Below are 12,048 nucleotides of genomic sequence, written 5' to 3'. Positions count from 1 at the left end.
ATATATATATATATATATATATATATATATGTATATATATATATATATATATGTGTGTGTGTGTGTCTGTGTGTGTGTGTGTGTGTGTCTGTGTGTGTATAACTTGCACTTTGGTGGGCAGAAGGAGGTAAAGACTCTTTTCTCTTTCTTTAAATGCCAACTGCATCCCACCCCACCCCTTTGGGAGCAATAGACCAAGATGCAAAGCCCAGGATTTTAGGAATGCCCTGGGTGGTCTCCTGGGTAGAGATAAGGGCAGTGGAAACTCTCACTGTGTTTTCCTCTCTTTGAGCTTTTGAAGAACTTAAGCAAGACCCCGAACAGGCCATCAGGGACTTCGCCAAAAGGCACTCCATCTTCCTGGAGGAAGCATCTAAAACAGTGCACTGACCTCATGCTTTACCCATTCCACACCGTCCTCCCAATTCCTCCAGGTCGGATATCTCCGATTCCTTTCAGGCACCTTCCTCATCTCCCAAATTGGTTTTTTTTTTGTTTGATTGCTTCTTTTTTCTTTTTTGATTTAAAAGAAAAAACTAGGTTCAAAGGAGATTCTGACCTCTTCCTTGTCCCCCATTCTGTTTCCATACTCTTCCCAATGCTCCTTTCCCTCCTATGAAGGACAGGGTATGGATACCTGGCTGGATAAAGTTAAACAAGGTGTCCTGAAAGACAAACCAGGTCAAGTTGGGTCAGCTCTGCTCTGTTTTCTCCTCAAAGACATGGACAAACTTAGAAATTCTCTTACAAGTGGCTGGGAATTGCTACTTAAGCTGAGCTGTAGAGATGTCCATCCATGAAGTCATTTTTGGTGCCTTGTGGTTCTCCTACAAATTAGAGTCCAGGGTCCCTTTCTATGTAGGAGCAGAAGAGTCCCTGCCACCAAACTCTTGATTCCATTGCTTCATGGCAAAGAACATGGGTCTTTTTGAGCTGGAGTCCCTAGTGTACCAACTTGCCCACCATATGTTCAAGTTTAGCTTTGAACTTGGGAGATGACTTCTCTCATCCTCCCCTTTCTTCCACTACCCTCCTCCAATCCCAGCTCAGTTACTTAATTGCTCAACTAAATATTTATTAAGTACCTACTCTGGACAAGGTCCATTGTTAAGTGCTGGAGAAACAGAAACAACAAAATGAAACAGTCCCTGACCCCAAGGAGTTTATATTCTACTGGGAGAGGGAGAGGGAAAATACGACATGTAAAAATGCAAATCAATAAAAAGTTACATGAGGAGAGGGAGAGTAAAAACTGGGAGGTTCTGGAAAGGGTTTATGGAGGAAGGTTCACCAAGCTGAGTTTCAGTCTACAAACTTTTTTCAATTGTACCTCTCTGTTCTCGCACCATATTCTAGAGCACGTACCCCAAATATATGTATGTATAATGATATCTATAAATTATATGCATATACATGATTTTTAAGTCCAGTTTATTTTAATACTTGATTTTAATTACTGTCATGCCTGAAAAAAGATACTTCACATAGATACTTAAATACAAACAGAAAAAAGTGTGTGGCTGGCTTCACTTACTAAGTCACAATACTCATTTTTCAGTCTATTTCATCAGTTGCACAAAGGATTGTTGTTTGAATTTGGCCTTCAAATTTTCATCTTCTCTGATGTCCATCATTTATTCTTGCAAGCTAATAGGAAAGTGTTTCAATTTTTATATTTTTAACAAATGTTTCAGAACTCACTGAAAATATTCATTTGGAAGAAAAACTAGAAAATTCCATTTCCAAGTTTAAGTGTACAGATAAGTAAACACTGTAGGTAACACATCATTTGGGGCAACAAAATCACAACAATAGAAATATTTCTAAACATCCATTTTCAAAATGTTCCCTCTGTAGTACATGTTTCTTTAAAAAAAAGCAGTTGCTTTTTTATTCATTGTTAAAATATCACATTTGTCTCATATACAAAGATATGTAGGGAACGATCACAAATATAGAAGGCGAAAAGCCAGTCCTCAATGGATAAGTGGTCAAAGGATATGAACCAGCAGTTCTCAAAAGAACTGAAAACTATTAATCATATGTGAAATTGCTCCAAATCATGCAAAACAAAGCAAAACAACTCTGAAATTTTACCTGACACTCACAGAAAATGGCAGAGATGAGAATAATCAGTGCTGGTGGGGCTGTAGAAAGACAGGCACACCAGATTAGTGGAACTGTGAATTGATCCAAACTTGCTAAAAGGATTGAAAATTATAATGAAACACTGACTAAGGTGTTCATATCCTTTGACCCATAGACCAAATAGTTTGGCATATATACCAAAGAGGCCCAAGATAGGAAGGTTCAATATACACCAACATATTTGTAGCAGCACTTTTTGCAACAGAAAAGAGTTGGGGGAAAAGAGTATATGATGATCAGTTGGGGAATGGCTGGCACCATGGTGGAAATATAGACCATTACTACACCAATGAAGACTACAGGGAGCCATGAGAAAATTCATATGAATAAGGAAAAGGTAAATAGACCAGGAAAAAAACCATACATAATGACTACAACAACATAAATGGAAAGAACAAAACTGAAACTGAACACAGTATGATTATAATGTTTGGCCTCAAAGAAAAAAAAAGAATCTTCTTTGCAGAGGAGTGCGACTGTGAATGTCAAGCATTGCATATACTGTCAGACTTGATTGATGAATTGATTGACTTTGCTGTACTATTTTTTTTCTTTCTATCCTTTGGTAGAGAGGCTAATTATGAGGGGATTGGGATGTACTGGGAAATGAAAGTGACAAAAAATTTTAGTTGTTTTTAATGTCAACTCTTAAAGAGTGAGAATGCTTTTTTAAAAAAATATATGCTAAGTCGCATACTACTGATAGTCATTTGTCATCAGAAAAAAAATGAGCAAACTTGGAGCATTTTTCTTTTTGAAAAAAAAAATCCTAACATTATGCTCAGAAACAACTACTTTGCAGGAAATAAAGATAACCAGTAAACCTCTGAGGTGATAAAGTTGTCATTCGTAATGTAGTGAAGACAGGGTTTTGAAAGGTTTTTTGCTCTTTTTTTTGGTAGCATCTGCCAAATACTTCATCATGAAATATTTACATTTTTCAAATATTTGAGTCTAGAAATTTACAAATGCTTTTGCAATGTATATCTTCAAATATGCATACTTAGTCTTCCTATGACTTATTTCATGAGTCTCAAGATTCAGCTAAGTTTATAGGGATTAAAATCAAGCATGTGAATCTCTCAAATACCAAAACCGATCTGTGATTTCCTCAATTTGCCTGAAGATTAATAAACAAGCATTGAGTGCCTACTACATTTTGGAGAAGAAACTACAAATTTGTCGATTGAATATGTGAGGTGAAAATGTAGGGCTGATGATGACATCAAAGTTGCAAATCTGAGCAACTAAAAGGGTAATGATAACTGACAAAAATAGAAATTGGGATGATGAGTTTGATGGAAAAGGTGAGATTTTCAATGCAGATTATGCCCAATCTGTGTAATTCATCTCAGCATGAATATGAGAAGACCAGATGGCCTTTCTCCATAAGATAGAACCAGCCCAAAGGTACCTGATTCAGCCACAAGAAGATAGAGGAAATGAAGACTGGGTAAGCTAGAGAGGGAGAAATTGTTCACAATTCTATAAGTGGAAGTTTACAGAGGATGCCTGGATCATGATTAGGTTATAATGGCTTAGTACAAAAGGAAAGAGGTTGGAAACTCACACAGCAGTAGGAAAACAGAGACTAGAATATTAGGGAATAATAGGTGGTTGTTTTGGAGACACCTAATGTTGCAAAACAAAGAAAAAGTTAGGAAACTTTTAGCAATAGGGAACACAGAAATGGAAGCTCAAAAGAGGCCAGCAAAGCCAAAATAGAAATATGTGAAGCCTCAAAGGAGAATGTTAAAGAATATCAGGCCAAAAATGAACTAATAGAGCTCCAAAAGAAGATCAGAAAACGAGAGAGGTAGAAGAAAAATTGTGATAGGAAAAGTTGTTGGCTGTCATGGGGATGGGGAAGATACATCCCAGATTCCAACTCTACAATCAGTTGGCCTTCTCAGTGACCATCTCATAGACTCCTGAAGTTGCATGATCCCTAATTAGAAGATTACTGTTCTAAGAAACTAAGATAAGGAAGCAGTGCATTTCAAGCATATAGGGAGAGCCTATTTGAAGTCACAGAGACACAGGATGGGATGCTAAGTTTCAGAAACAGTTACTAGACCAAGTTGGCTCAGGTCAGCCAGATCTGACAATATTGAGTTGGAGATGGCAACGGATCATCAATGATGACAAGTGAAGAAATCTAGCAGGCAATCGGCAGTGGAAGGACTACAGTTCTAGAGAGCAGAACTAGATAAGCCAGTGAACCAACAAGCATCTAGGAAGTGTCTATGATTTGCCAGGCACTCTGCTAGGTGCTGGAAATACAAAGACAAAAACGAAAGTCTTTGCTCTCAAAGTTCTTTGCATTTGGGAGGATAGGAAAAGAGACAGAGATTTAGTTATCTGAATAGAAGTTGGCTCTCATGGGAGTTGATGCAATAACCAAGAGAGGCTGTAAAAAAAAATGAAAGTGAAAGACAGAGCCTTGAGAAATATCAACATTTAAATAGGTAGGAGAAAATTGAAAATTCACCAACGGAGAACTCCGACATCTAAATGGCATCAGATAAGCCAAGGCAGGAAAGATTATGATATAAGAGTGTGTCATCAGCATCAAAATGTTCAGAGGTCAAGTAGGCTGAAGACTGAGAAGAAGCTATCAGATGAGACAGCTAAGGTATCACTGGTAAACTTGGAAAGAGCAGTTTCAGTCTAGTACTGGGGTCAGAAGCCAGATGGCAAGGGTTTGGCAAGTATGAGTTGAAAAAGGACAAACTACCTTTTTCCTACAATTTTAGCTGTGAAGAGGAAAAGATATATGTTGATAACTTAAAGGGATGTCATGGCCAAGTGCAAGGATTTGGGTTTAGGGAGGGCAGGAATCAAGGAGACTTGGATATATTTGAAAGGGGGAAAAGGATTCAGTGTATAAAGAAAAATTTGAGAGGAAAGAAGAAAGGAATACTACAGATAGAATAAAATACCTGGGAGTATACCTGCCAAAACAAACCCAGGAACTACATGAACATAGCTATAATACACTTTTTAGACAAAGTCACATCTAAATCAGTGAAGAAATATTAATTGTTCATGGATGAGCAGAGCCAATATAACTAAAATAACAATCCTACCTAAACTAATCTACTTATTCAATGCAATCCCACTTGAATTCAGAAAAATTAATAATTGCATGAGATCAAGAATATCTAATTAGGGGGCAGCTGGGTAGCTCAGTGGATTGAGAGCCAGGCCTAGAGACAGGAGGTTCTAGGTTCAAATCTGGCCTCAGACACTTCCCAGCTGTGTGACATTGGGCAAGTCACTTGACCCCCATTGCCTCCCTTACCACTCTTCCGCTTTGGAGCCAATACACCGTATTGACTCTAAGACAGAAGGGAAGGGTTAAAAAAAAAGTATCTAATTCATGAAAAATATAAATGAAAGAGATCTAATAGTACCAGATTTTAAATTGTATTATAGAGGAGTAGTTATTAAAACTATTTGGTACTGGTTAAGAAATAGAAAGGTAAATCAGTGGATTAGGACAGACATGCAACAAACAGTATTAAAATATTATAGTAACCTTGTATTTGACAAAAGCACAGATCCAGGTTTTTTGGATTAGAAATCTGTATTTGGTCAAAATTGTTGGGACAACTGGGAAGTAATTTTGCAGAAGCTAGACACCGAATAATATCTTACATTAATTCACTAAGATAAGATCAAAATGAATACATAAACATAAATGGAGATCCCATAAGCAAATTGGAAAATTACCTTTCAGATGTATGGATAGGAGGCAAATTGATGAATCAACAAGAGATAGAGAGCATTGTGAAATGTAAAATGGAATTCTGAGTACATTAAATTGAAAAGATTTTGTACAAATAAAATAAATGTTGCCAAAATTAGAATTCTCATATCTTAACTATATATAAAACTTTGTCACATTTATAAGAATGAGTCATCCACCAACTATAGCAGTTCTCTTTGTGGTGACAAAGAACTAAAAATCGAAGAGATGTACATCAATTGGGGAATGGCTATTAACAAATTGTGGTATATGAGTATGATGGAATATTATTGCACAATAAGAAAAGATGAGCAGGCTAATTGTAATAAAACAATAATATGGGATAATGAACAGAGAAATGAGTAGAACCAAGAGAACATCATACACAGCCACAGATTTGATTCTTGAAGAATAAATTGTGAATGTTACCTCTGGAAAGATAACTAAAAGGTGGAAACATGAAAGACATAATTTGTATGAACATGTCTGTCTCCCAGATGATGCCTTCTGTGATTTGGAGTGGTGTGAAGGGGCTGGAATACTTGTGTATAAATTCTATTAATAAAAAAAAGAGGAAAGGAATAATCTAGGAAGCAAGCACCCAGAGGCTGATCAGAAATGTATCACTGTAACAGTGACGGAATAAAAATGAGAGTAAACTACATGATGTCTGTAGTCCTTTCTGATATTCTGTGGTCTAAGATCCCTTTTAACTTTGCATTCTATGTTCTAATCTTTCTTCCAGCCCTGACACTTTATGTTCTATATTTTAAGGTTCATTCACATTTATTATTCTGTGTTCTAATGTCCTTTTCAAGTTATGACAAGGGGAGGGGGGACCCACAAAACAAAGCAGAATTTTAAAAGTGCCAGAGGCATGGTCCAGACAATAAGTATTTTGAGTTTCTGAGGAGGGAAAGATCATTTCCAGCTGAGGTCTCAAGTAGCAACCCATACGTAAAATTATGGAGTTTGGAAGAGGGAAAAAAGGGTCATCTGAAGAGACTGATATGGATATGTAGGAATCCTGCCAACCAGCTTAGATTTTTAAAAGATATCTAGTAAGGATGGAAGCAAGGGCAGATAATTCAATGGAGAAGGAATAAAAGCCTGACAAGGTGCTATCAGAATAGTATATGGAAAGCAATAGGTCAGAAAGAGCCAAGACTGTCCAAGAGAGATAAGGATGAGAAAGAAAAAAATTTAGTCATTAACAAGGAAAAGAGAAGGATCAAAGAAGGGATAAGAATGCTACTTGGGACAGATGGGATGATAATTGGCAAGAGAGAGAAGGTTTAGGGAATTCACCTATTTTAGCTATTTCTTCCTAAGAAGAATGATCTTTATGTAACCACTGGGTGGCAAGGAAGGCAGCTTGACCTTTCAAATCATTCCCTGAGCTCCAGACATCTGAAAGGACCCATCACATCACATGCGTGGATGCCCTGAGAGTTACCCTTTCTCTTTATGGAAGCATAGTCACTTTTTTTCAAAATGCAAAATAGCTGCCCCCCCACACGCCCCCCATGCTCAGTCCTGTGGTTCTCTAATAGGAGTGTTTTAGTCTTGATTTGAGGGAGCAGGGAACTATATAGCATCATCCTCCCCACTTTGCCCCCAGGAGTTCTAAAGTAGCTCAAAGCCCCCAGCCAAATTCAGCCGGTCAAGATATCTCCATCCTGCCACTCCTTATCTTCTCTATATATCTAAACCTTAAATAAAATACAACACACAGCTTAGACTCTTTGCTGGTTAACAGGGTTTTTGTTTTTGTTTTTTTATACCCTTGTACTTCGGTGTATTGTCTCATAGGTGGAAGATTGGTAAGGGTGGGAAATGGGGGTCAAGTGACTTGCCCAGGGTCACACAGCTGGGAAGTGGCTGAGGCCGGGTTTGAACCTAAGACCTCCTGTCTCTAGGCCTGACTCTCACTCCACTGAGCTACCCAGCTGCCCCCAGAGTTTTTATGATGTTCAGAACTTAGAAACAAAAGTATGCATTTCAAACAAAGGTTAATCCTTCTCTACCCAAGAGTGAAGCAAAGAACCTAAAGTTTTTAAATACTCGGGGGACATTCAGCTTCTTCCTTCAAGAAAGATGGAAGAAGTAGAGGGGTAACTCTGTCACCCATCTCTCATCCCAGCCAGCCTCAATCAACAATTCAGATTTCACCCAGAACACAGTTCACCCATGGATTGTTCCCACCTCTCACCCCTACCACATTCCCACTCAGAACTCATAATTACTCATGATGACTAGAACTTTGGGCCATACTCCAACCTCCTCCTTGTGATGGCTTTCTACCTCCCATGTGCCTGGTCTTGGGGACTTTTACTTACAAACGAGCCTCTTTCATAAGAGAGGAGAGGTTTGAACTGGGCTTTGGAGTCTGGGTCCCTTCTAATTCTACTCACCTTTTTCAGGTGTGGCCGAGTTGGGACTACATTTGGACGGGAAAGGACAGAGCAAAAAGTGCTAAATGAGACTTGCAAAAAACAATTTGGTGCCATGGATAGAATGTTGACCTAGAGTCAAAAGGATCTAAATTCTACTCCTTTCTCATACTCAGCTGTGTGACCCTGTGCAAGTCCTTTAATCTCTATTGACCTCATTTGTGAAATGAAGGAGTTGGACTCAAGAATGTATAAGGTCCCTTCTAGCTCTAAAACTATGATTCTACAAGCTGGAACTCAAAACATTATTGCCCTTGATAAATTCGGCATCACTGACTCAGATCAGTTATATCCTTAACTACTAAAGGGAATGATGGAAAAGATGCTGGGCCACTGCCGGCATTACGTAAAAGATTGTGGTACCTGATGCAGGGTTGGTTTTTGGTTGTTTTTTTTAAGGACATAAAAGACTTGGCAAACTATGGGCCAGTGAACTTGACTTCAATTCTTGGTGAAATTCCAGAAAATATTTAAGGAATAGTGAGCATCTAGAAAAGGAGACAGACATATGGAAGAGAAATTAGACTTGTTCCGTTAGATCTCATTGAGCTGAAGCAGAAACAATGGATAGAAATTGCCAAAAGGGGAACTTAAATTTTATCTCAGGGGAAAACTTCTTAACAATTAGAAAGACCCATCAGTAAAATGAACTGGCTCTGGAGGCAGGGGATTGTCTCTCCCAGGAGAGTTTTAAGCAAAAGCTGGATGGCCATCTAATTGTGTATACTGTAAACAGGGTTCTTTTTCCAGTGTGGATTAAACTACAAAGCTCCTAGAGCTACTTCCAAGTCTAAAATTCTGATACTAGTCAGGGAGAGTTTCCTTGAAAAGAGGAGTGCTTCATTTGAATGTAGACCCTGAAAGATGGGCTGTGTACCCTAAAATGGACTGAAATAGGCAACGAGGGCTTCTATCTTCCATCCATGGGAAGACAGTATGAGAAATGTCTTGGACAGAAGAGTAAGCCTGGGCTGAATGAGGGTTAAAAGAGTTGGGGCAAGGTAGAGAACAGAGATATATGTTGGAGAAGAAATTTGAAATCATAAAATGTATATCCTTTGCTCTTTTCTTTGTCCCCCAGATCATCTTCTATGAGTACGAAAGGGCTGAGATTCAGCTAATTCATGAGCTCTCAGGCAGATGGGTTTTAGAATGAAAGGAAACTCAGAACTGGAAAGGACCTCAGAATTCTCTAGCCCAGACTCCATTACTCTCTTATAGTCTCCCATCAGTCTCTGTTTAAATTCCATTAATGATAAGGAGCTCACTATCTGTTAAGGCAACCTATTACACCATGGGACAGTTTTAGGGGCAATTCTTCTATCTCTTTCTGGAGCAGCTAGTGGCAGAGGAAGAGAATGGCAGAAGCTTGCTGGAAGATGACCCTGTTTATTTTTTAAAAACCTTTACCTTCCATCTTAGAATCAATATTGTGTATTTGTTCCAAGACAGAAGAGCAGTAAAGGCTAGGCAATGGGGGTTAAGTGACTTGCCCAGGGTTACATAGCTAGGAAGTATCTAAGGCAAGATTTGAACCCAGAACCTCCCATCTCTTGCCTGACTCTCAATCCACTGAGTTACCTAATTGCCCCTGAAACCATATTTCATTGACTTTTGCCAACTTGAGCCAGATTGAGGCTTCATGTACAAGCAATCTTTTCTGTGAGTTATGGAAAGATCATTTTCTAAACTGTGGTGACATGTACTCAAAGCCCTGCCAGAAGGATTAGACAGCAACCACCAATAGGTTTTGGTTTCAAGTATGCAAGACTCTTCCCTTTTACCAAAAATATTTAGCAAAAAAAAATCCTGACCCAGCAAAGGAACTTATGACAACCATAGAGAAGAGCTGGGTTCTTGGATCTGAGTGTTCATTTTGCTATTAATATGCAGTGTGATCCTGAGCAAAGTCACTTTCCTCTGTAAGACCTCAATTTCTTCATCTATAAAATGAGAGGTTAAGTTCAGTACTAACATTCTCTAAATGGGCTCACCATCATTTCAATCAGCCAGATCTGAAACTTCAATGTCTCCAAGTCCTCACTCTCATTGGACATACCCAATCTGTTGTCAAATCTTATTTCTCATGTCTTCCCCTTTCCTCTACTCACACAGTCACCTCCTTATTCAGACGCTCATTACCACTCTTCTAACATTATTGAAATAGTCTCCTGGTTGGTCTCTCTGCCTTGAATACTCCCCACACACCAATCCATCCTCCATACAGCTTCAAAAAGATTCCTAAAGCCATGCCACATTCCATTAGAATATAATGGAAGACAAAGGCTCTCTCTTTTTGGTTTGTGAATCCCCGGTGTTGTTGTGCTATCTCCCCTACTTGGTATAAACCCCAGTGGCTCCCTATTACTTCTAGGACCAAATATAAAATCTTTGGCATTCATAAATCTTCAAAACCTAACTCTTCTTACCTCTGTTATCTTCTCACTGCCCCCTCTCATGCACTCTCTGGCCCAGACATAAGAGTTTACTTGCTGTTTCCTGATAATAAATAGTACAACAAAAATAAGATATTTGTAAAGCACTTTGCAAGCCTTAAAGTGCCATATAAATGCTAGCTATGATTATTACTTTCTAGAGGAAGCTATTCTTGCTCTCTCCTGCCCCACATTATAGCTCTCGTTGTTGTTGTGTCCAACCCTTCAGGACCCCATTTTGGACCAGAGCACACCAGGCTCTTCTGCCCTCCACTCTCTCCCAAAGTCTACCCAAGCTCATGATCATGGCTTCTATGACACTATCTCTCCATCCCAGCCCCTGCTGTCCTCTTCAATCTTTCCCAACATCGGGGACTTTTCCAATGAGTCCTGCCTGCTCCTTATGGGGCCAAAGTCGTTAAGTTTCCGCTTCAGTACGGCCCTTCCAAGGAGCAGTCTGAATTGATTTCTTTAAGTATTGACTGATTTGAGCTCCAAAGTCTTCTCTGGTGCCCCAATTCAGAAGCATCAATTCCGCAGCTCTCTGCTTTCCTTTTTCCCTTTCTCCAGCTCTCCTAGCCATACGTCGTTACTGGAAAAAACCATTGTTTTGACTCTACGAGCCTTTGTCAACAAGGTGATGTCTCTGCTTTTTAGTATGCTGTCCAGATTTGCCATTGCTTTCCTTCCAAAGAGCAAACGTCTTTTAATTCCATGGCTGCAGTCGCTGTCTGCAGTGATCACTGAGCCCAGGAATATAAACGAATATAAAATCTTCCACTGACCCTAGCTACCTTTTCTTCTAAGGTTTACCTTATATATGTAAACATTGTCTCCCCCAATTCAGACCATAGGATCATACACTTAGAATTCGAATCGACTTCAGAAACCATTAAGTCTTCTTCACTCATTTTACGGATGAGGAAAACAAGGCTTGAGAGAGGTTAAATGGCTTACCCAGGGTCACACAGTGTATGTCAGAGTCAGAATTTGAACTCAGGGCTTCCTGACTCAAAGCTCAGCACTCTATCCACTCGCTATATCACATTCCTCCCCCCAATTCCACAGGAAATCACATGTAAGCCTCCTGAAAGCAGAGGCTGTTTCATTTTTGTCTTCGTATCTCTGATGCCAAGCATATACTTTTGACATGCAGCAGGCACTTAATAAATGCTCATTCATTGATGGATTGAGTTTCCTACTCCCTGTCACATCACTGGAAATTTCACCTTAACAGATTCAGCCTTTTAAGTTAAGGCAT

The 12,048-nt window shown here is 39.1% G+C and overlaps 1 protein-coding gene across 1 annotated transcript in view; it reads left to right on the top strand.

The window, feature by feature from the left end:
- Window positions 1-9,508, top strand: part of LOC123255754 (maestro heat-like repeat family member 5) — a 113,071-nt gene extending 103,563 nt beyond the window's left edge. Inside the window, exon 27 of the mRNA XM_044684495.1 lies at window positions 9,434-9,508. Within this exon, the coding sequence (XP_044540430.1) occupies window positions 9,434-9,508 (75 nt within the window). The remainder of the gene's footprint in view (window positions 1-9,433) is intronic.
- The last annotated feature ends 2,540 nt before the right edge of the window (window positions 9,509-12,048 follow it).

The sequence above is a fragment of the Gracilinanus agilis genome, chromosome 1 (genome assembly GCF_016433145.1).
Source record: "Gracilinanus agilis isolate LMUSP501 chromosome 1, AgileGrace, whole genome shotgun sequence".
NCBI lineage: Eukaryota > Metazoa > Chordata > Mammalia > Didelphimorphia > Didelphidae > Gracilinanus > Gracilinanus agilis.
This window is presented reverse-complemented; position numbering and strand designations above follow the sequence as displayed.